Source organism: Caloenas nicobarica, chromosome 6, assembly GCF_036013445.1.
Source record: "Caloenas nicobarica isolate bCalNic1 chromosome 6, bCalNic1.hap1, whole genome shotgun sequence".
Taxonomy (NCBI): Eukaryota; Metazoa; Chordata; class Aves; order Columbiformes; family Columbidae; genus Caloenas; species Caloenas nicobarica.
The window spans coordinates 16281600-16304676 of record NC_088250.1 but is presented as its reverse complement, the minus strand read 5'-3'; the positions used below and the strand labels follow the sequence as shown (position 1 = coordinate 16304676).

The 23077-nt window shown below is 41.3% G+C and overlaps 1 protein-coding gene across 3 annotated transcripts in view; it reads left to right on the top strand.

Annotated features, from left to right (window-relative positions):
• PPP1R1C (protein phosphatase 1 regulatory inhibitor subunit 1C) overlaps window positions 1-22833 on the top strand; it is a 52794-nt gene extending 29961 nt beyond the window's left edge. For all 3 annotated transcript variants that reach the window (XM_065637880.1, XM_065637882.1, XM_065637881.1), the window contains one exon: window positions 21034-22833. In XM_065637880.1, coding sequence (XP_065493952.1) covers window positions 21034-21122 — 89 coding nt within the window. In that variant the 3' untranslated portion in view covers window positions 21123-22833. The remainder of the gene's footprint in view (window positions 1-21033) is intronic.
• The last annotated feature ends 244 nt before the right edge of the window (window positions 22834-23077 follow it).

Here is a 23077-nt window from a genome sequence, read left to right as displayed (position 1 = left end):
AGCCTGGCTCCCAGCCTCCAAGTAGCTCTTGAGATTATTATTTCTTCTGTGAACTGAGAAAGTTTTTGCTGTACTTCTTGTCAGTTCCTTGAAACAATTACAAAGCTGTGTGAGAGAACAGTTGCTGGTTTCATGAATTCATGGCTGAGCAAGAGAGAGAGAAAGCAAGAGTAAATGAATGTGCATGTTGTGTTTAGAGACAAAATAGGAAATTGTTAACATGGTTAAAATGAGCGGAACCAACACAAAAAAATCATGATGATCTGTTACAGTACCAGAACTGCAGTATTCATTACACAGAATATGGAAACACATGAAAATAACTGAAATATATTAAAATGCAATATTGCTGATATTCTACATGGTAAATATGTGGAGATCAGCTTCTTAGTTAAATGTAGGCATATTTTTTTCTGCTCTGCCATCGCAGTCACTGAAACTGGAAGATGGTATTGTTGTTTGTCTACCATTACCCCCAAATATTTTGGTTCCATCCTTACAACAGTTTGCTCTATCCCAAGGCAGGTCTGTAGTTGCTGCAGCAAGCCATAGCAAATCCATGTGTCTGCAGAGCCAGTGTCATGTTATGGTGCAACAGGCAGGTTCTTATTACTATATATTTGTGTGTACTTTGGCTCCTGCATTTATTTTCCTAAACAAAAATGCACCAGAGTCCCTACAGACAGACTAAATAGCTGACTCATCTCAGAGCATTGTTCTTTTTACTGGAATACAGTGTGCTGGAAAAATCAATGTGAGAGCTATTGATTTAAATGGTGATCTAGAGAGCAAATCAGACAGCAAACCAGATAACAGCTCAGTGCAGTGTTATTGTTAGTATTAAGTTACCAAACCTAATGGATGTCAATGAGGTTTTCTATTTTGCTTTCAAAAATATTTCTTTTCCTAACCCTGCTACACTAGTGTTTGCTAATTCCACACTCTCATCTCGCATGCAAAGTTTGCACAAGCCAGTATCTGAAAACTGCACTAAATTAATCCATTGTACTTTCAGTTTGTTGCGATTTACCTCATCACATTGTTTTCTAGGTATACTATCACTTTTAACTGAGGATTCATGACCTCTGTTCCCCTTGGTTTTAGGCATTTTTTTCTTCCCTTTTTCTTGCGCTTTTATGTCTGTACTTCAAATTCTCTCATCTTTCTGTAACTTCCAATGCATAACAGGCTAAGCTTGAATCTCCGTCACTTTCTTTCAATTTAAGTTCTTCTTCTTCATGTGAAGAGGTGGGTTTGAACCTCCCTGTGGAAAACACCATAAAAACAAACAGAGGAAGGTTTCTCAATTTGAAGAGTCAGCAGTTTATCTAAGGCAATCTTTTTCAGCCAGTTGTCACTGCATAAGGCCTGTTTCTCCTATTTACTAATCTGCTTCTTGTTCTGTCTGACAAAACCAAGAAAAATCCTTCGGTCTTTTTCCTCTGTACAAAGTAGAAGTTAAAATGTCTTAGCACAAATACCCATTCATCCATCCATCCATCCATCCATCCATCCATCCATCCATCCATCCATCCACAAAGAGCATCCTTTGAGATATCTTCATTATTCTGATTGGTGGGTTTGAGGAGCCACTAGAAGCCTTGCTGGATTCTTACCCTTTTCCCCTCACACACACCAGAGAAATCTAAAACAAGACTAAAAAAACCCTGCCAGGTAGAGAGAGACCAAGTGGAAAGCATCTTAGACTGCCACGGCAGAAGCAGTTTATCTCAGGTAGTGGTGGTTCCTTGGTGTCTCATTACCACTAGAAAATCAAAAGAACACATTTGAGTCTCAGAGTTACAACTGCAACTTTCCATCCCAAGGCATGCTTTGTACCAATGCAGGTTTCCTTTTACCTAGACAGTCACGTTTTGTTTGGTATATCAGCTCATCCTTGAAAGGAAATGCAGACTGAAGTGACGGGAAAGAAGGTTTGCAAAGACGAACAGAACCAAACCTGCATCACTCCCTAGAGTTCCCAAGTCTCCGCACTCTCTACCAGCTATTGCTATTAATACTGACAGCTATTTAAACACCATCAAGGTCTCTCTCATGAAGGAAGTGCATTCCTGAGTGGTTTGAGGAATTCATTGAACCCACTGGTGTGGGTGTGCTAGAGGTCAGGGAAATAGGAAACCTCCACTCATCCCACCTCACTCTGTAGGAGGCTATTTAGATCAGCATCAAGTTCCTACTAATTTCAGTGGGCTGGAAAGAAAGTTCTTGCAGCTTTCTGTGTACAGTGGACCACCTTTGCAATTAGCTGCCATCAAATCATAATTAAAGTCTTTCCCCACAGAGGTGAAAGTTACATTTGACTGTTTTCCTTCTCAGCTTTTGGGAAATACATTCTTTAAATTCCCCTCTTAATGTATTTTTCTTCGCATAGAAACAAAGACTTTTTCTTGAGCTAGACCCCAGCTACAACACTTGAAAATGGGATTAAATCTGAGTTGTTCTGAATCTAAGGAATGTTCAAAGACATCATTTGGGTTTGACTCATTAAAAAAAACAAGACTCGCTGCCTGTTCCCAAAGTGTTCAGACCCAGGGATTTGATACATGCATAATTCTAGTATTTACAATGATGGTTGATATTAAATGAGGTCTTTCTAGCTTCTGCCATGAATTTCTGATGCTCAGTGTGTTTAGTGCCTGCTTGTTCTTCTCTCCAAAGGAAACAACATGCAGAATAAATGATTAAAATCATGATGTCCCTCCTGAAATATGTAATTTATTAGAAGCAATTAGTATAGTATGTGGCCATCATCCAAATTTGTAACCCCTTAGGCCAGCTTGATGATGTCTTGTGCATCTCATTACTTTGTGACTGAAGGTTAACAAGGAATGTGGATAGAGCCTAGAGACATAAAGGATTATTGTTAGCATGGTAAGTACTGACTTTGGAGCCCATGAGAATCATCGTGGAACAAAAATCTCAGGCTAAATTTACGTCAAGTGGCAGAGGAATGAAGTCGGTAAGTCTTAAACAGTGACTACAGAATCTTGGTATCATTTTATAGGCTGCCCACCTATGTGGCAAACACTGTGAAAAGCTTCTAGCATTAACTAAATACATCAGTGTAAGAACAAGAAACATCATATTACACTAGAAAGAAAAATACTCTGTCTTTCTGATCATGCACTGGCTTAAATTTAATTTTTAGGTAATTAATATTAGCCATAATATAACACATCTTACATACTTTTCTGAACATCCAGCCCAGGTTTGTCAAAATTCACAGACTGAGCTGCTGCTCAGTCAGACTTTTCTGGTGTGGGTAAGTCACTTTGGCTCAGGATATTACATTTTCCCAGTCTCTCCAGTGATGACAAAACACCTACCATTTTTTTATCATGATTGTATTGTACATGAGCCACAAGACTAGAACTAGAGGAGATGGTTTTTAACTGTCCTCTCAGTCCCGAATGTGCATTTCAGATCTCCTTGTTTTTCCAGTGAGCTAAAGGGCTGTGATAAATCCTGGGGGGATGGTTAGGACTGTTCCACAAAAGCAGGCACCATCCAGTAAATGAAGCAATCCCCGAGGTCAGAGCAAAGTCCTCCTCTAGTCGCTCAGCAGAGCTGTGGTGTTCCTAGAGCAGCAGCTTTTCTTTAGCCTCGTGACACCCGTTCTTCAATCCATTACTTTTAGGTAGAAGATCTGTCTCAATATGTTGTTTCTTGGGTAAAAGAAGACAAAGCTCTGCCTCATTATTCATGTGTGCTGCTCTTGTTTGTTCATGTGCTGTGATGTGACAAAGCACCCTCAGTGCATTTAGTTTCAGGAGTGGAAGTCCCACAGCTGCCAGGACCTCCTGAAGAAAATTCAGGCTGCAGTCTTGTATCATTACATTTTTACCTTTTGCCTAATCAGGTCACAAAAGAAAGGTCACAAAAGAAAGGTGAGGCTTTGGTTTCAAAACTAGCTCTTCATTTATACACCATTCTTACCCAGATCTTAGTCAGATTGCACCTCAATGCAATCACACCACTGAATGTCGTATGGTCAGATTTCCTGCCTATGGTACTGTTCTTTTTCAAGATGTTACTTTCCAGTGCTGGGTCTCTTTTTCTCACTCTTTCTAGCTTCCTTTCTTCTTCCTCAGACTTGTACAGTAGTATGATGACAGTAGATATAATTTTTTTTTAAAAAGAGCTAAATTAATTAGTGAATCACTGAGTTGGTGAATGGGATACATTAGATTGCTGCCATCTCAAGTTCAGTTGGCTGCCACCATTCTGCTACTGCCCAGAAAGTTGGCAGACACCATCGCAGTCTGTATTTAATTTCTTACTGTTGGCAGCTTTGAATACGTTTCATTTCACACAGCTGGCGGCTTCTGCTTCAAAATGGCTCTGGCCTTGGCTGCAATAAATACCACAGTGCCGTTAGAGACACTGAGGTGTTCAGTCAAGATTAAGCTTGACATCTGCTCTACAGCAAAACTGGGATGTTTGTGTTATAACTTGTCATCTGCCACTATTACCTGGCGTGTCAAAAAGAAAAGACCGTGCTGAGCACTAATAGGGGTCTCTAAATTACGACGTGTGGTTTAAAGGCCTGATCCAACATGGGCCAAGGTCTAGGGGAGTATTTCCACTGACTTCATTTGGTTCAGCATGAGGTCCACATATCTGATAGTTCTTTCTAAGCTTCATGCAGTGAATACTAAACTGCCTTCTTTTTAAGGGTATGACTTTATTTTTATGACACAAGGATAAGCTTACAAATGTCTGTGAAACAGCATTTATGACTTGAAAAGTGTAATTAAGCATTGTTGTACTAAATATAGAGCAGTGTAAACATCATAGTATTATTAATTGCTTCTAAGCAGTAACAGATGGCATTAAAAAGTCAACCCTTTAAAAGATAACACCATAAAATATTCTAGAAGGAGAATGTGGGAGACTTAGTACTTATTTTAAAATATAAAGTAGAAAGCCCAGGAAGGGCAGCATGTGTTGTTCTGTTTGCTTTATATCATAGGACATATTTATAGTGAAATTCCAAGGATTTTGGCAGTGGTGTGCTCTGAATTGAAACATCTTTTGAAGAAAAGATAATATTTTTGTAGGAGAAGATGTGAGGTTCTTATGAAGCCAGTCATTTGGCAGGGTATTAAATTTTATTTCCTGGCTTTAGCTGCGTGTTCTACGCTGGAGGTTAACAACCGAGCCACATGGCAGGCACTGACTCCAGCAAGTCCTATTTTAAAAAATAGTAATTGCCCCTTTGTTTCTTCTCAAGCATTTAAAATCCTGAATTTGATCCCAAGCAAGATGACCAAATGGAAGCCTAGATGACACGGGAGCGGGCTCTGCCTACTCCCACTGCTGCTCCTGTTCAGCCTTTGACATCTCCTGGGCTCCTGGACAGGAGCTGCAGGATCCTGCGTGCAGCAGGGGTGAGTGTATTTGTCAGTTCCTCACCCCTCCTTGGCTCTGTGCCACCCACCAGCCCTGCTGGGGACAGCACACTCCTCCTACGGACCCCCAGGGATCTGGCACGTGGGGAGGCAGGGGGAAACTCCCTCAGTCTGTATTTGGGGTCTTCTCAAGATAGAGATAGGTACAGTGTAATGACAGGTACACAGGTATAACTATAGAGGTACCTCTCTAAGTCACATTTTTCCAAAAAGCCTCCATAGTATGCAGGCTCACGTCTCATCTAATTTACCCTTAAAAGTAAAGCCTTCCCTGCCTTTGTATCTAACTGTGTATTTCTACAGTTCTTCCATGTCCATTAGTGTCTCCTCTCCATGAAGTCAGATTTCACTTACAAAAATCTCTACCTTCAAAAAGCAAAGCTGTCAAAAGACGGCATGACAAGCTACAGGCAAACCCAAGGTTCATAGTGAATGTGTACAGTGTGAATGCACCACTGTGCATTGAGCAGTGACTGGTGCAGCAAAATCATCCCACGACCGTCCAGCCGAGACTCCATCAGCCGTGCTGGCCCTTGCGAGCAGGTGTAGGGAGGTGCAGGCTCACAGCTCCCACCGCCCCCACTCACTTCTCCTGGGATCAGGGCTGGGAGACCTGGAAAACACAACGATTTCCTCGAAAGCAGCTCCTGCCCACAAGCTGCCCTTCCAGGGACAGTACCTTGACAGAAGTTATTTTGCTTTCTATCATCAGGTTTCACTCTGACCCAAGTAAATATCAAAGGACTATGTTAGCTTTGTGATATCTCTCTCTCTGAAAAACATGGGCCTTATTTCTGTGGTTAGACCAAAACAAGGCTAAGAGAAAACTTGCTTCTGACTCTTAGAGACCATCTGTGTTGGGATGTTGTCTGATTTTTTTATGATTTGATTTTTTTTTTTTTTTGAAGTGGGTGCCTATTAGTCTGAATTTATTGAAAAGCAAAACTTTTTTAAAGAAGGCCATGTGGTTCTCCTCCCCTCCATAATTTCTCCCTTCCTCGACCCCTTGGGATGCAACTTTGCCCAGTTTAGCAGGAACACAGAGTTCCCAAAACCATCCACCAGAGCTTTGGCATGGAGACAAGAACATGAGCAGCCTGAAGATTTCAACCACATCCTTTCAGGCCTGCAGCTAGAACTGAACACTCGCATGAATTATGTGTGTGAATGTGACCAGAAAAACACAGGAAATACTGCAGCAAGCATATGGATCTGAAAAAGGATTCATTTTCCTGTGGGCTGCATGGGCCAGAGGATGTTGTTTAAACAGATCTCATCTGCTCTAGCTGCTAATTTTTCTTGCAACAGTGGGAGAATTTTTCATGCTTTCCAGTGCTCACCCAACCTGCGAACCAGTGTTATTCCACAGGTCTCTTATAGCCAGAGAAGACTGTCAGCAGGCTCCAAACAATCTACAGAGTAACTCATTTTAAGAGTACATTTAAAGGAATTGTGGGATCTAATGACCACTCAGATGCAAAAAAAAGAAACAAAAAATGTTTGCTTTCAACTTGGGGTGCACCTTTACTGCATTTGTTGCACACACAGCAAGGAGTACATGGAAACGGGTGGCTGGTAAATGCTGAAAACAGCACAGTTTCGTGGGCTACTCCCTGCAGTGGCATCTCTCTGTGCAACAGGGACATGACACACGAAACGTGCAGTTGTACTTGGAGGGCAGCTGATAAGGCATAGGAAACCCCCCCACATCTACCCAGCTTAGCTGTAATTGTGTCTAGTTTGAGGCATTACACTCAGTTATTAAAAAAATGCTAATGGACTTTTTGGCATGCAAGCTCCCCCTGGTGACATGTAGGTGTAGCTCCTTACCGCTAGTTCTGGTGAATTCCTAAATGTTTTTTTCTAAATAAGCATGTTGAAAGTTTTTGGAAACAGGCAAGAAAGGTTATAAGAGGAGGAGTGGAATTATATTACAGTTGGGCTGCAATTTATAATTTCCAGCTAAAATCTGTTAGGTTGTTACTACATTTCACCTGCATGCCATCCGTTTTTCCCAAATCCTTGGAGAGGTTAGAGCATGGCTTTTCTTAAAACTCACTCCTAGCAAGATTGAAGTAAGAATAGTGTTAAAACTCATTTTTACAAAATCTATAACTCTGATACGAATGTGTTTAAGCCTTTAGAGAAGAGTATACCTTTTCTGTATTTTGTCTATATTTTCCATAATGAAGCTGATTAAACTGATATTCTTTCTCCTAGATTACTGTATGGGCTTGCCAGAAAAATTGTTTTCAGGCTCTGACTGTTCATATGAGTGCCAGATAGTGTGCTTCCATGGTGTAATTACATTCTGGTTGTAGTGGTTGCTGGCTCTGGGGTATTTTGATGCCTTAGGCAAAGTGAAGAGGTGGGTTTCTTGCAAGCTCAAGTCACTCACGCAATAAAGAGCCACTAAAGATTTTGCCCCTGATGTTTTGCTGCCCATGGCAACTGCAAAGTGAGATCAGTTGTATCTACTGTGATGCAAATAGTTTGTGGTGACTACATTTTATGTGGAATAACTGATCTCTTAATATTGGGGTTTAATTTGCCAGCAATCAAAAAAATACTTCAATATAAGAATTTGGTGGGTTTTCAGTTGACAGTAAGCTTAGTGAGTTAAAATGAAATCATTACAAATTTAAAACATTACCAAGGATATCAAAACAAACCTTTCACTGTTTTCACCTTATCTTTTCTTCCTTCCAAAAAGCTAGTACTTAGGGTTTGCTGAATTTGCATAACAGAGAAGCAGCCTGTTTGTGCATAAGCATCATGTACAACTTTTTTTGCAATTTTTTTTGGTTTTCTTAGGAGTGGGGAAATCCACCTATATTTTTGTGCAAAACACTATAAATCACTGTCTCCTGTTGAAGTTGCTGTGCTGAGCAGTTCTGGAGAACCATTTTCCACCAGATGTCTCTGATTTGGTGTTGCATGCTAAGGGGTCACTTTGTTTTTCCAGATGCCAGGGAGCAGGATCCCTCCTTCCCACTCCCACCTGACCAGCAAGCGTGGTGGGCAGAGTTCAGCCCCTGGTTGGGACTATGGGTCCCTGCTGCAGACTATAGGGCTCCCCGCTTCCTCCCCTTCCTGCTGGTTACAGTAGCGGGACATAACAAATTGTCATCCAACTTTTAAGGGTTGGAGGCATCAGCTTGCATTGGGGTGGACTTTCCAGTAGAAGCCCCAGCTAGCAGGCCATCAGCACCTGCTGGCAGGTCAGTCACTGGAGGTACGATCCAGCCTCAGTAATTCTGTGATTCAATAGCTGTTTTACTTACCATTTAGGTAACATAAACCTTCCGTATCATGGCGATGACAAGCACAGTAAAAGCTTCATCCTGCAGCTGTCCATACGAGAACTTCACCTCTTAGTCTGACAGGTGACATTTTATGGTATTACATTCCCTACTTCTGTAAAAGAGCTCTTTAAATGTCAGTTTGCCTGGGCGATGCTGTGTTTTCGGTGAAAATATCTCAGAATCAAAAATTAGGATTAGGGCAGGCTGCAAGTCCCCCACGGGACTGGCTTTCCAGAAATACTCCAGTGCTCCTAGGCAGTGAGGCTGCCTCAATTCATCACTGATATTGCAGCCTTGGCTTTGGTTAGGGTGAAATCCCTGCTGCAGATGCAGAGAGGAAGGATCCAAGCCATCTTCCGCTTCACTCTGCTGAAATGGATCTCAGCTGCTTGAGGTGATCTCAGCAGCTCACAGGAAATGAGGTGGTGAAAACTGAAAAGGCTTATTCTTCCTGACACATTCCTGCTTGGATATAAGAACTAAAGCTAGAGTACCAGTAATACGAAGAAAATGGTAATTGCCTGCTATTCATATGCCACCCATGAAGCAACTGCGATGGGGATCATCTAATGTAAACACTAGCCTACCAATCACCTGTTTAATCATCACAATGTTTTTGTAATTTTGAAGGTTTATGAAATGCTTAAAAGAAAATAAGGGATCATTCTAACATTTACAATATTACTGATGTCAGGTTATGCTGATGCCAAAATCTTATCTCTTTTGTCATCATGAGAAGGATCACAATGAGGATTATAATTATAACTCAGTAGGGGATTCATCAGCAAATTAACAGAGAAGCTTATAGACTTCTGACAGAAACCAAACAGACTGGATTAATTAAACGTGAAAGCCACATAGCACATGGAAGTACAACAGAGAAACACCGCCTTGGATTTTTGGCTGACCAGGAAAGATTTTGCTCCTGTCTTCATTTTGAAAAGTACAACTCACTGGAAAGCTTTTCATCTGCACCCTAAAAATCTCAGGCTGCACAGAGTATTCAGCAAGAGATTTAAATCTGCCATTAACAAACATTATGCTGTATCTGCCCCAGACCACAGTAAGCCACAAAAATAGCCACAAAAATAATAACAAAAATAGAAACTATGGATCCACAATATAAACTGAACAGAGCACTCAGGGTACCATGCCAGGCCTGGAGGGGAACAGAAGCAGCTGTGAAACAGCAAATGCTGCTCAGTCCTTACACGCAGGACTCGTCCACTCCACCAGGTACTCAGGCTTCTGCTTCTCAGTATTACAGCCTCTCCTCCTCTGTCAAGGTTTCTCTCCCTTCAGGATGTGGCAGTAAGTTTTTTTGTCATCTGTTTAGGTTTCATGACCTCAGAAAAATCCCCATGTCAGCCAAAATATTAAGAAGTAGAGCCACAGTGCATTTGTCCAGGAAAAAGAGAGCAGCTGGATAATGCTGTCCATTAATGTCGAAGTTAGATAAGAATGACTGAAGAAAACTGAAATACAGCTGCTCAGAAATGGCTTGTGAAGTTGTGCAGATGAAAATGTTTCGTAAAGCATTTTCAGTAAGGTTTTGAATACAAAAAACTTTATTTCCTTTGTGTTTTGAACTTGTATAAAAATTTAATTCATTTTCCTATGGCTTGTCTAGATTTTTATGTTTAACATACTAGGCAAAACTAAATGTTTTGGTACTGCTAATATTAAATGTTTTAGTGAAATGTTTTTTCTTCTTTTTTTCCCTCAAAGGAAATTGTGAAATTTCAGGTTTTTTACTAATCACAAGAAAACAAAAATTGTAAGACTCCAAGCAAGTGGGAATATTCAGCTATTGAAGTTTGCCACTGTCATTTTTATAAATGCTCTGCCTGAATCCATTTTGCTTAAACCAAGTCAGGCATGGAGTTACTCTGGGCTTGTTTTAGGCTGCCAAGTGAAGAATCAAGCCCTGGAAGTCTCTCTCTGCTGAGCGTATAAGGAATCACAGGCAAGTGTGTTCATTGTTAAAGTACCTAAAGACAGGTGGGCATCTGTGCTTGGCTACAAACCCAGGCTGCTCTGGGACATCCCGCAGGGATGGTTCTTAAGTTGCCACAGCAGCAAGTGGAAAACAAGGGAAATAAAGACCTAGGAAGCAGAGGTAAAGCAAGGATGGCTTTGACCATGTTACCTTTTTACATGGTTTATCATAATTATAATGAGGGGAATCACATATTTTTGCACTTAAAGCCAAAACAAAACCTCCCTGATGTTTGACGATTAATTCTGCATTGAGGAAAAATGTTTGCCAGGCAGCATGGCCAAAGCTAGTGAGACTGCAGTGGCACTGGCCTTGTGTAACTAAGGATGAGCATTTCCAATTACATACTCTAGCTAAAGAGGCCATAATTAAAACCTTGGTGAAATCTGAGTCCAGATTCTGTCTACATATGACCTGTGATTGGACCTAGATTTAACTGCTGGCCCTCGTATCACAATCCAATCACAGCTGTCAAATACCTGGTACATCCAATCTGGATGGGGTCTTACATGTTTTGTATCTCCTCAAGCCTGCCATGGCGTTCAATATTGCAGAAGTACCTATACCCCCTTATTAGAAATGATAAAGGCTTGAATAACTGTGCTTGAAGTAAGAGAAGTGGCCAGGGGAGTGGGTTGGAGATTTCCCATTAAGAACCGGTGAAGGAAAAATTTAAAAAAAAAAAAAAGAAAATGTTCTTGGTTGCCATTATTGGCAGTAACAGATTCCAGGAAATTAAATTGGTATGAGACTCAATTTTCTTTCTCACATATAAATCACCTTTTAATATATTAACATATTGGTGGCAGAACTCCTTTTTTTTTTTTTTTTTTCCTCAGCAAAAGGAATAGTATCTGTGAACAAAGCACTTGTTCCTAGAAGCAAGAGGAGGATTACTTTTGTATATGCTTATTCATCTTAAGGTTAGGAAAGAACCATTGTTTTTATATAATTGAATCTCTGGCATAAAGCACACCCTTCAACCTAATTCTATGCTTGATCCATAATTTGTGTTGAATGATGGCATATATTTTAGAATACAGAAGTCATGACTTCTTATGAAAGTTAAGGTTTATCTAATTGTCCTTAGCCTTTCCCTTCCTTTACTTATGGCAGGTAGGATGATAACATTGTTTTATTTTGTACATAGCAGACTATCTGACTAACAATTGTCTTGTCTCTACCCCTAACCAGACTTACATGCTGCAGTTGAAATACTGAGTGTAGTTTCACATTGTCCTGAGCATCAGCTTTCCCAGGTGATTTTCTAGCTGCAAAATCTATTTCCTGCTTTCTCCCTCACAGTTTATTTTAAGTTAGTCAGCCTACAGAGTGTCTCAAACTAGAAAGATAAGCTACACTAGAGTAGCATGTGCTGAATTATAAGAATGACAGAAGTTGCCTGGGAAATGTATGATCTTTTAATTTAAAGAAGCCATGCTTAGAAAATGTTAGTCATAAACTTTTAAGGCCAGTGAGTTCTAATACATATTTTCTTGGTATTAGCAGAGCTTCTGTTATTATAGAGCAGCTGATTCAGGTTTGAAAATGTGGTCCTATATTTGATGGAATACCTGTAATCCTTTGTTATAAGGGAACAATTCTGCCAGTCCTGTGATTTTGATCTACTGTCGGACAGATGGCCGCCTAGCTGCAAATGGTGCTGGTGTTAAAAGTGAGGGTTTAGCAATTCCAGCAAATAAACATATTGCCCGGTAAAACTTGGCATCCAGACAGCTGCTTTCTGAGGGATGATTCTCACCATTGAGCAGCTTCTCAGGACCTGTCAGAGCACAGCACCCTTGAAGATGTGCCTGTGTTGGTTGAATTCAAACACACTTATCAACAGCTCTGAGCCCATCTCTGAACTATGAAAAACTAGGATGAAAAAACAACAGCTGAAAAGCTTAGATCCTCTCCTGGTTGCACCTGCAGCTGCCCAGCCAGCCCAGCACAGGGAGCCGAGCAGGAGGAGAGCCCTGCAGTGCTGTCCACCAGCATCACCAATGTGGAAGTCATCTCCACAGGTTTTTCTGCTCAAGCTGTTGTTGACATATTTGGCCAAGAGCCATCCTCCACAGGATCAGCTGAGAAATGTTTTCTGGCTTTCCAAAGGGTGAATTAGTGTTGGACTGAGATTGTTACGGGCTGAAACGCCCACTTAGCTCACTACGGGGGCTTCTGCTGTGCGTTTGACCTCTGAAGACTGGCTGACTTCTCTGACGTCTGAGAGCTAGCGAGGGAAGGAAGGAACCAGCCAGATGACATGTTTACATGCTAGCGCAAGTTGCCTGGGGTGACAAAAGCTTCTCTGTCTACTCCTTTGGCTACTGTAAGTGGGAGATGCGGTCCCTTCAGTCACAGCGAAGCTGGCCACTGTCTCTGGTTGCATGTTCTGGCGGCCCATGGAGAACAACCTCTCTGTGCTGGAGCAGCTCTTCTGCACTGGTCTTCTGGAGCCATGGCTGCTTCAGGCAAATTCTGAGAGGTAAAAGGGGGTGGAAGTACTGTGTGAGAGAACAAAATGGAAAGCAGCCAGATATTTGCAACATGGATTTCGCTGCTCTCATACAGTCTTCATTGTGATAGTTTAGCACTGAGCCTTTTAACTGTGGAGAAAGTAGCACGAGGCCTAAAATTTGTCATTTAAAAGGCTCACCATGTGGATTGAGTATTGTATGGCTGGAGCTAAGAGTTAGTAACAACCAGCAGGCAGTTGGGAAATCAGTCCTTGTTGCTTGGGAGCCAAATGATCATTCACAAACATTTATGAGGCCAGGGCGACCTCCCGCATAGGCTAATGATCTGATCTGCTCCAGATCACACATGTGACCTTTATAAACCCATCATATTTGCCAGTGCTTCAGATCATTTGTTTTGATTCGGTCATCAGCACTTGTAAAACAGATGCACATTGGAGAACAACAACAAAAAAGTAGATGAAATTGCATGACTGAATAATATCTTGGTCTCATAATCAGAACGGACACATGAAAATTTTTTTCTCCTCCTCAACCTGATCTTAGGTATAAAATAATGTATCACACAACATTATCTTGCTGATTTATAGTTTGCTAAAATGCCAATGTACTTTTAAACCGACACACTGGTGTTTCAGACTCTTTTTATTCTAAATGCTGAAGGCCCACCATGTGTGCTGGCCTTTGAAGACTTCATCAGCTGTAAGGGACAGAGTGACAGCCTGATTTTGCTTTCCCTTGGGTAATCAGGACAGGAGTTCGATAATACTTAGTGTGCTGGTTTTCTGTGTCAATTCGTTTATCTCACACTTCAAACTTTAAAGCCACATAGAACTTTTTTTTTTATTATTATTTTATATACATTCATTGTAAATAAACAGTAGCTCTTTGAAGTTATTTCTTCTTTATAAATGAAAATGAAGATAAACTACAAAAGCTGACCCTTCTTTCTTTTAAAACAGTAAGGGAAAGTCTCATTAACTTCTGGAGGACCAAGCCCTGTGTAATAACAGAGGACCTGGTTGTGTTCAGACTCATTAACCACAGGAGTAAGGCCAGACCTTTGCATGTCAAGGGATTAGTACTGCTGTGCCATGAAACCTTGGTTAACAAAAGTTTACAGGCACAAGTAGAGTTGAGAGTCCTTTGAGATAATTCTACAGAGAAGCATCTTTCAGTCTTTCTCAAAAAAAGAACAACTTAACTTTTAGGAGACTTCCAAACACTGCAGCAAACAGACTGTTCACAGTTGCCCACATTTATAAAGCAAAATTTTCCACTTCTATTTACTTTCACTTTGTCTTCTCTCCCTCATGTTTTTCTTTTCGCTCACTCACATGCATGGGAATTGTCAGGGTCCGTGTGTTTTATTGCTGTCACTTCACAGATGACTTTTTGATGTTCTTTGGACCACTGGTGGCTCAGGGGCCACCCAAGAGAGTGGCTGCCTTGGGACACACCGGGGCTGCCACTCTCAGCCAGGTTGGGCTGCTGCTCTTGTGCTGGCTCTGCTTCGCAGCAGGGCCAGTAGCCTCCAACCACAGGTGATCTGCTGTGATTCATGAACATGAGCATCAGCAGGTGAAATAATTGCTGCCAGGCTGGCAGAATGAAGTCGTTCTTGCAAGTGGGAATGAAGAAGCACAAGGAAAGGTATGTAAAACACATTTTCTATTTGCACACAAATACTAGTCATGGTCTGGCTCTCGGTTCACACTCAGTAATCCCCTACTGATCACTGTATGCCACAGGTCTTGCCATGCTATATTGATGTTACGATCGCACCCAGAAGCCCTCACCAGGGATCAGCACTATCCTGTGTTAAACCTTGTTCTAACATTTAACAGAGATTGGTTGTTTCGCCAGGGAACTCCCAGCTGGGGGTTACTGATCCAGCCCAGGAATGGAGACAGTGCCAGGGAGGGATGAAACTGGCTCTCAGCACAACCTCACGTTGTGTCTCAAATTCCATAACTGAGAGTTTTGAGGAGGATTTGGAAGTAGCTGTGGAGGCTGATAGGTGTATCTCTCCAGAACTCAGCACAATGTGGGAGAAAGGATGGAAATGCTCATTTGAAAGCCCAGCAAATGGAGCTGTATCTGTTCCCAAGATGAGATGAAAGTGGGTGGGGCTCATTATATGCAAAGAAACTTAATTTTCCTTGAAAGCATAAATAGTGACCATTAATCTGAAAATTCTTGGAGGGACTCAGGGGAAGGAACTCAAGAGGGCATTGTTTTTGGTGAGCTGGGTGGTAGAAGGAGAAGAGTTTGGCAGCAGCTGGGTAGACAATAGGGTTAAGGGTGGAGTTAATGTTTTTTAAGGAGTTGCTAACAAAAGCTTATGGACTGAACTCTGACTTGCATGCAAGGAGAGCTTATCTAAACCAATTAATTAAGGAAAAATGGATTAAAGGTTTCAAGAACTGATGGTACAGATGAGGGAGATAGATAGCAGGTCATTTATACAAAGAGGAAATAAGAAAGCTCAAAATAGGCATTTGGGAAATGATAGCATTTTCCTTACTGGTTCACTGTCCTGCTTTTACATGGAGTATATACCCTTCTGTATTTCAGCTGTTTAAAGTGAAAAATTACATAGTAAGAATTATTTTTTCCTGGCCAAACAACTGAATTTTTGATCAAGAAGGTCAAAGTGAAGGTAGGGGAAGAAACTCTTCCTGCAGCCCCTGACACATTCTGCTAGTTTCAACTCAAACTAAGCTTGAGCTTTCCTAACATCATCTGCACATTGTGGGCCTGTATTTTTTTCTCTATTCCTCATTTTTACCTTGACTTTCTTTCACTGTATGCATCACCTTTTTGGCATTGGAGCTCAGTCATGGAGTCCCTGCTTAGCCAGTCTTCTGATACAGCAGCTTGTTCTCCTGTGTCAGCGTGGGCCACTCCTGTGCTTGGTGAAGGCTGCTCCTGAAGACCTGCCAGCTGTTCTGGGCTCTGTCAGCTTCACAGCTGCTTCCCACTGCAACCAACTTAGCCAAAAACCTGTGGTTCATGATGTTACTTTTGGCGGTTTTTTCCTGTTGTTGTTGTTTGTGTTGGTTGGTTGGTTGGTTGTGGGGTTTTTGTTTGGTCGGTTGGGTTTGGGTTTTTTGTTGTAGTTTGGTTTGTTTTTCATAAAAGTCAAAAATTTATTTCAGTTGGGGAAAAAAAAAAAGAGAAAGGTGTTTCAGAGAAGTCAAAACATATTTGACTGGTAAATTCTAAACAAAATGTTCCAATAAAAAGTTATTTTTCCTGTTTAGTAGTGTGAATACATGATTTTTGGTTTGATATTCTCATTTTTGATGAAGGAACTAGAACATATTTCATTTAGGATTGGCATAAAGTAGACATTTTTATTTGGCTCTTATCCTCTTTGGCCAGGTTTGTTTGCTTGATAATTTCAAAGCCATTTTAGTTCTGAAACTCTGAAAATCAGGCTGCTTTGTCTGTGGCTCAGCTTTGCCTTCCACTGTTTTCTCAAAATCTGGAAACATGTGTTTGATAGAGAGGATCAGCTCCAAGGCATTAAACTAAATAACCTTCAAACTTTAGGGAATTCAAATTGCCAACCAGACTTCAGTCCTGAGTTTGGTAAATGTCAACACCGGTCCTTGGGCAGTGAAGCAGGGTGCAGGAAGAAGTGTTAAGTAGGATGGGGAGCTGCCTTAATTACTCAAATAAATTTATTTTTTTTTCCAGGACATATTTAGTTCAGAAACACTTGGTTATTCCATATCTTGTGACACTGCTTAGCCTTCTAATGTGGTGCTTTGTTCAGATGGAGAGAAGGAAAAAGACAGCTGTTGATTCAACAGCATAGATGTTATTATGTGTCGGAAAAAATGCCAGAAAGTTGTCCCATTTGCACTCATAATTTATAAGTAATCTAGAAATATGCTTTGATGCAGTGACTTCATCTGAAAAGAATTGCCAGTTCAAAGTGTATTAGTGCATGGCTGCTGAATATGGCTTGGCATTAAGGGTTTCTTCATCAGCATTAATTGGATTAAATTACCTGCAGTGAAATATGAGCCCTTGGAGGAAAAACAATTCTTGTCCTGCTGGCGTTAGAAACAAAAAAGGAGGGGGGAGCGGGAAGGGAAAAAGAAACTGGGAGGCAGTGATCAGACAGGCTTTGTTTTCAGGCAGAACATGAGTGGGTTTGGACACGCTGTGGGTATGAAATCGCTGCCAGGCAGTGGTGGGAAGGGGCAGCCCTTGGACCGGGAGGGGTTTTGGCGAAGGGCAAAGCCCCAGCCAGGGCCTGAGGCTGTGGAACCGCAGTCAGGTTGGGAGCTGGGGGACAGCTGGGACCCTGTGACCCCCGCGCACACGGAGACAGCAGAGCAGGGCACCGTGCTGGGGACAGGGCTGGGAGGGGAGCCGAACTGCGTCAGGAGGGTGCAGGCACCATGCTGCAGGAGGGCGAGAGTGCCCCCACATTCAGAGTTACCCACTGCCTGGAATAGGGGACACTGATAAGATAAGGTGACTCCTGGATCAGCATTTGCAGTCCTCCCTATTCGTAACTGACATTATGAAGCTTCTGTAGTTTAACACGGAATTAGTAACTTGATGTTTCTAACTTAGATCTGCTGTATGCACAAAAAATATCTTCTAAAATATCCCCATATATCCCTTCAAATATCTTGGCTTTTTTGTTTTTTACCTATGAGTAAAAGCTTAGAGTCCGTATTTGTTGCTCATCTTTACTAGCATTTTTCATCAATTGATAAAAACAAAGCCAAAACGGCAGCTTTCTGGTGCCTCTTGATTACTATTTGAGAAACCTGGGGGGCATGAGCTTTGTTACCGGCATATGAAGATTGAAAAGATGAGAAGGGAATATCCTTTCTAATAAATTAATGTTACCATAGTAGCAGTTGTTAAATGGGTTGGGGTGACCTGAGTAGTAAATTTTCACCAGAATGTGACCTTTCAGCAAACAGTTTAGATATTGCTAAACAAAGATACTGGGTATTAATAGATTCAATTTAGGAAAAAATATCTCTGTGGATTGAGCTCCAGCTCACTACCTGCTTATCATTTGCCTCGTACTGACAAAGGGCAGGGCACACAGTTTGAACAACACTGCTGGAGTGACACTCGAGAGCCACAGCAAAGGTTCTTGCATTGTTTTGGCTCAGCAGGAGCTGTGGACAAATATGCTGGTGTGCTCCTGGGCATGCCTGGCTACAGCACCTTCTCAACACCCTCAGCAGCCACTGCTGGCTACTGCAATGTTACGTTGCTAGATGCACTTTTAATCTAAGAGTACAGTTGCTATCATTTAACTAAGTATTTTTATTACCCCAGACTTTTTTTTCCACTGTGAAAGCCTGATGCTTGGTGCACAAGATGTATCTTTCCAGGAAAGGCACCAGCCTTTTCTGTCACGCAAGTTCATGTGTTACTGACAAGAAATTCATTACCTGCACATTGATTCACAGCAGTTATTTCTTCACGTAGCTGAGCACCTTATTTCGTAATGCCACACGTATGGTCCATTAATTCTGACAACCTGATGCTGTCAGAACATCTTGAGGCTTACGAATAACGATAGCGAGTCTTGTACACTATTGGTCAGTGCAGGAAACCCTGTGAGTCTTTACTTCAAATGACACTGTGGTATTAAATAGCTGGCAAAGGTGAAGGCAGGCTGTAGAACGGAGGTTATGAAAAATCATTAAATGAGCTTGATAGTTGCCTGCTACATGAAAATCAATGGGTAATGCTAATTGATGTAATTTCTCTCAATTTCTTGCAATTTTTACATTGAATATTGCAATTAAGCAATGTAGCGAGAAGTCTTCACTTCTACCAAAAATGAAGCTTCATCATACTAACCGTATATCACATGCTTTCTTTTCTGTCCATAACTTTTCCTTTATAATCTTTGAAAAAACCCTCTAAAAAGCAATGCATTCTGGCTTCTCCTAGCAATTCCTGTGTTAAGTACTGAACTGTAGCTGTTAGATGGGTACTGTGAATGTGCAAGAAATAGCTCTGTAAGTCCAAAAGTCAACAACAAGAGACAACTTTACAAACATAATATAATTTTGAATTGAATGTCCATTAACCTATAGTTAGATGAAATAATATTTAAAGCATTTGTCTTACTAAAGGGTGTTGCTACAGAGGCCAGCTTGGTGGTAGCTGAACACCCTCAGTGTTTCTTCATGCATCACAGTTACTTAATTGGAAATGGTTTGACTATTGCAGGGCACACTTTTAAGTACTGTGGCTTGGAAGCATTAAACTATTTGCTCATTTCACATCTGAACAACAGTTTCCCAGGGAATGAAGTACTGTCACCTGGCGGGGGTGGAAACAAACCAAAAAAACCAACAACAAACCCAGAGAGGAGCCCAGAGCCCAGAGCAGTGATGGGCTCCCGCTGGAAGTGGAGCTGGCTGCACTCTTCTTGTACAACCCATTGTAAGATCCTCTTTTTCAGCTGTTTGTAACTTCATTGAACTGGCATAATTTATGTTGAAATTTTGTTCAAGTGATGTATTTGGAAGAAACTATCCCATATTTTGGAGTGATGTGGACACAAACAGTGAAGTGTAGGAATCTCCAGGTTAAGTGATGCTGGGGCCATGACTCTTGGACATACACCAACAATTCTTACTCACAGTTTGAGGTAATCTGGATCTTGCCCTATATGCCTTAAGGGTGCACCCCTTTTTGAAAATTATACCTCTACCAGTGCTATGGCAGTGGAGTGTCTGATTATCCAGCTGTGGTTATCATCTAAAGCAGGGTGCAACTTCTCCTCAACAAACAGTGGAACTGAAACAGACAAGAAGATTTTTTTTTTTTTCCTGACAATTAGAAGTGGTGTGTAGAGCTATGTATGATCTGTAATGAAACCAAAAATGTTCCATGTTATGGCAGTAATGACACCAGAAAACCTACTTCAGGCTTACATTTTGTTGAAATCATGCATTTTTGACTAACAGTTACGTTCCCACTACAAGTGTTTTTGTCAAAAACCAGGGGACCCAGAAATGAATCTTGTGCATTTGCTGTTTAGATTTGCTGATCTCTTTGCTCAGTCATCTTTTTAGCTTGCTTTTGCTTCCTTTTTGGCTTGAATTCTTCTATCACAGCAAGGCGGAGCTGAAAAGATGGGACCAGGCCCCATTCATCAAGGCCTGCTTGCTTGTATTGAACATGGGACAGGGAAAATAACTGCAATTTGGTTGATTTTCATAGAGCTTATTTCACTTGCTGGCTTAAACCAGCCATCCGCATGAACTTCACAACTTTCCCCAAAACCTAAACTTCCAAATATCCCATGATAGTTATTTACTCTTGTCATCCAGCCTCAGGTGGTATTTGGAGGTCAACAGAATACATTCTCCATGTGAGAAAATGTGCAAGTTTTTCATCTCTTCAGATTGGTCTCAGAAAAAGGCTCAAGCTGAAATTCTGGTAGGATAATTCCCATGTCTACTGTCTGAGCCTTCAAAACTTTTAACTTGCTTGAGGTTGGCAATACTAATCTGATCAAGGATTACCAAGGAAAAAAGAGAAGCAAATACTGTTCTGTTCTACAAGGTATCTTTCAGCAGTTTTTTCAACAAAACATGATAAATTTCCTAAGAGTCTATGTTCAAGGAAGAGAATGTTTCTGTTGGAAATACACCACGGTATTGTTCGAACTAAGAGGTTTGTGAAAATGAGAGTTAGAACGGGCATTTAAAAACTTGCCACTAGTTTGGTTTTTTGTTTCTTTCTTTCTTCAGGAAAAATATGTCTGATACGAGCTAACACAACTTTAACCATGACTTCTATATTTTCAGGGATTAAGCACCTGAAGAGTCAGAGTGATTCAGCGTTTCCAGAGGAAGAAGAAGGAGTTAGTGAAAGAGAAGAGGAATGGAGCCATTAAAGAGCGTGGAGCTGCCTCGAGACCCATCACAGAGACAACTGAACTGGGTGGCCGTGAGTGCGTCAGACCATTCGCCACCGCTTGTGTCCCCGTGCCGCAGCACTCAGTGTGCCACTGGCACCGGGGCTCCCAGCAGCACCCTTGGCTGGGTTTTACAGCCACCTGCAAATGTGTTCTGTGATCCTTATACTCAAAGATAAATCTGTTATTTTAAAGTCATTTTTCTTTCATTTTCTATGACTTAGAAATGTAATTTGCAAATGTGTTAGCGACCTGATGTCAGTACTGCCAGAGCTTAACTACTGCGTGTGACCTGTTCTCTAAGACCTGTTGTAAATAAAACTGATTTAAAAAGCTACAAAATAAATATGTTCATTTAGACAAAATTGTATATTGTACAGTGGGTTTGTCTAGCATGCAGAGAAATGTTAACATAAAATAATCCTTTCAGTTAAGGGCAGCTTTTACCAGTGTTGTTAGAGTTACTTACATTAATGTAGATAGAAACAAAGTAAAGAGAGGTGACTCTCAGTCTCATGAAGAAGGATGCAAAGACATTCTTCCCTGTATTCCCTGGATATACAATGCTTAAAGTACTTGTCTTGCTTTTTGGTCTGAGGCTGCCTAATTGCATCAGGCAAAACCAACTTCTCTCTAGGCAAGAACATCGTTGTCTGGAGGCATTAGAAAAAGTTTCGGTTTGAGAACCAGAGGAGACACGAGAGTGTGCAAGACCCATGAGCAGGGTCCCACACACCAGCTGAGGAGTGGGACATGCTGATATTCACCTTCGTCACCCACAGCAAGTACAGGGTACAGCCTTCTCTGAGAAAGAGGGACAGACCACCCTGCATTTGTCACAGTTTCAGCCAGTAAGTGGCAGTCGATCAAGCTGCAGTGATTTAGCCTGTGTCTGAGCCCTCGGGTTTTTGGTTCAAGTTTGGCATCCTTCATACCAACATTTTCATTTGTTAGCCCACACAAACTCTATGGAATAAAATGAAGTAATATGGAGAAAGAAAACCTTGTTTCTTCAAAGTCACACTTGACAGATCGTTTCCTTTTTTTTAATCAAAGGCCAATTTTTCAACCAGTTCACTGTCATTTTGTATTAACTGTTTGCCTTTGATACAAAGTTTTACCCTCCATTTAGTGTTCCACTCCTTTAAGTCTCTTAAAGGGCAGAGCTAGGAAAAAAAAAAAAAAGAGATGAAGGGTCTCAAAACACAGAGCCTTTTGTCTATGCCTTGCATGGTGGTTTTACTCAATCCAAGCTCTTCCATGAAGACTGCTGAGAACAGGATCTGTCAACAAGTGTTTCTCTATATTTGGGAGCTGTCTTTTTGCCCCTCCCCGCCTGCCCCTCATCTGTACCGCTGGATCTGTCATTTTTTTGTTGCATTTTCTGTAGAAACATTGCAAACAGGATCCGTGACTCGGGCTCAGCGTGGGTGTGCAAGAAGGACTAAAAGAAGGACTCTTTAGTTGTACAGAAGCAACTACCGGACTTACACGACTGACGGCTTTTTATGCCACAAACAACAAAAAGAAAGAAGTGACCCTGCAAAAAACATTTGAATGGACCGAAGTTAAGCCTGGAATGGCATCAAGAAGAGCTGGGCTCTGGTCCCCGCTTTGCCATAGCTTTGCTTTCACACAGCACCAGGCCCTTCAGAGTCACTCGTTGCCACAGTACTCCCAGTCGTAAAATGGTGATCGGTGTTTAACCTTGCACTATCTGTATTGCTAGCTAATAAAGCACTTTTGATATTAATGGCTTTTTGCTGGTAATTAGTACCCATAGGTTTCACATGAGGACTGTCTAGGACTTACAGGCACACGGTATCAAACACTTCGGAATTTCAACATTTCAAAGCCAACACAAAACACCTGATAAGAGCTTGGAGAATTAATCACTGAAATCTCTATTTCAGGATGGCTCTTAGGTTGAGGAT